Source organism: Calidris pugnax, unplaced genomic scaffold, assembly GCF_001431845.1.
Source record: "Calidris pugnax isolate Ruff unplaced genomic scaffold, ASM143184v1 scaffold51, whole genome shotgun sequence".
NCBI lineage: Eukaryota > Metazoa > Chordata > Aves > Charadriiformes > Scolopacidae > Calidris > Calidris pugnax.
Genome location: NW_015090797.1, coordinates 7825644 through 7826261, shown reverse-complemented (window position 1 = coordinate 7826261; position 618 = coordinate 7825644). Strand labels below are relative to the sequence as shown.

The 618-nt window shown below is 78.3% G+C and overlaps 1 protein-coding gene across 1 annotated transcript in view; it reads right to left on the bottom strand.

Moving 5' to 3' along the window:
- RGS20 (regulator of G-protein signaling 20) overlaps window positions 1-572 on the bottom strand; it is a 28788-nt gene extending 28216 nt beyond the window's left edge. Inside the window, exon 1 of the mRNA XM_014936898.1 lies at window positions 456-572. Within this exon, the coding sequence (XP_014792384.1) occupies window positions 456-554 (99 nt within the window). The 5' untranslated portion in view covers window positions 555-572. The remainder of the gene's footprint in view (window positions 1-455) is intronic.
- Window positions 573-618: the final 46 nt, after the last annotated feature.

Sequence of the window (618 nt, the reverse complement as noted above, 5' to 3'; positions counted from 1 at the left end):
ACGGGTGGTACCTTATCTTCATCCCCACTCCTACGAAGAGGAGGAAGGGCCCCCGGGAGCGCGGGGGGAGCCGAGCCGAGGTGTTGTTACCCGCACCGGGGCGAGGGAGGCGGCGGTGCCGAGCCCGCGGGGAAGGGTCGTGCCCCGGCTCCCGGAGCATCCCGGTGCTACCGGGGAGCCCGTGGGGAGGGACGGCGCGGTGCGAGCCCCGGAGCCGGGGAGGGCTCCCGATCCTCCGGGGGACGCTGAGGGGGAAGGCACCTTTTGCGGCGCGTCCCTCCGGTTCCTCCCGGGGAAGGAGGACGCGGCTCCTCGCCCACCCCGTCCGTGGGGGCCGCCGCCTGTAACGCCGCCCGTCCCGTCCCGTCCCGCTGCACCCGGGGGGGGCTCCGGGGATGGCGGCTGCGCGGAGCGCGGTGCCCGGCGGCCGCACGGCGGGAGCGAGCGGTACTTACGGTGTCAGCGGCGGGGCCCCGCCGGGAATCCTCGCCCGCTTCCCCTCCGGTAGCGGCGGGCTGGGCGCCCCGGTACGGCGACTCGGCGGCCCCGCGCATGCGCCCGGCCCCGGCGGGCTCGGCTCACGGCGCCGGCCGCGGACGCGGGTGGGCTTCGCTGGCC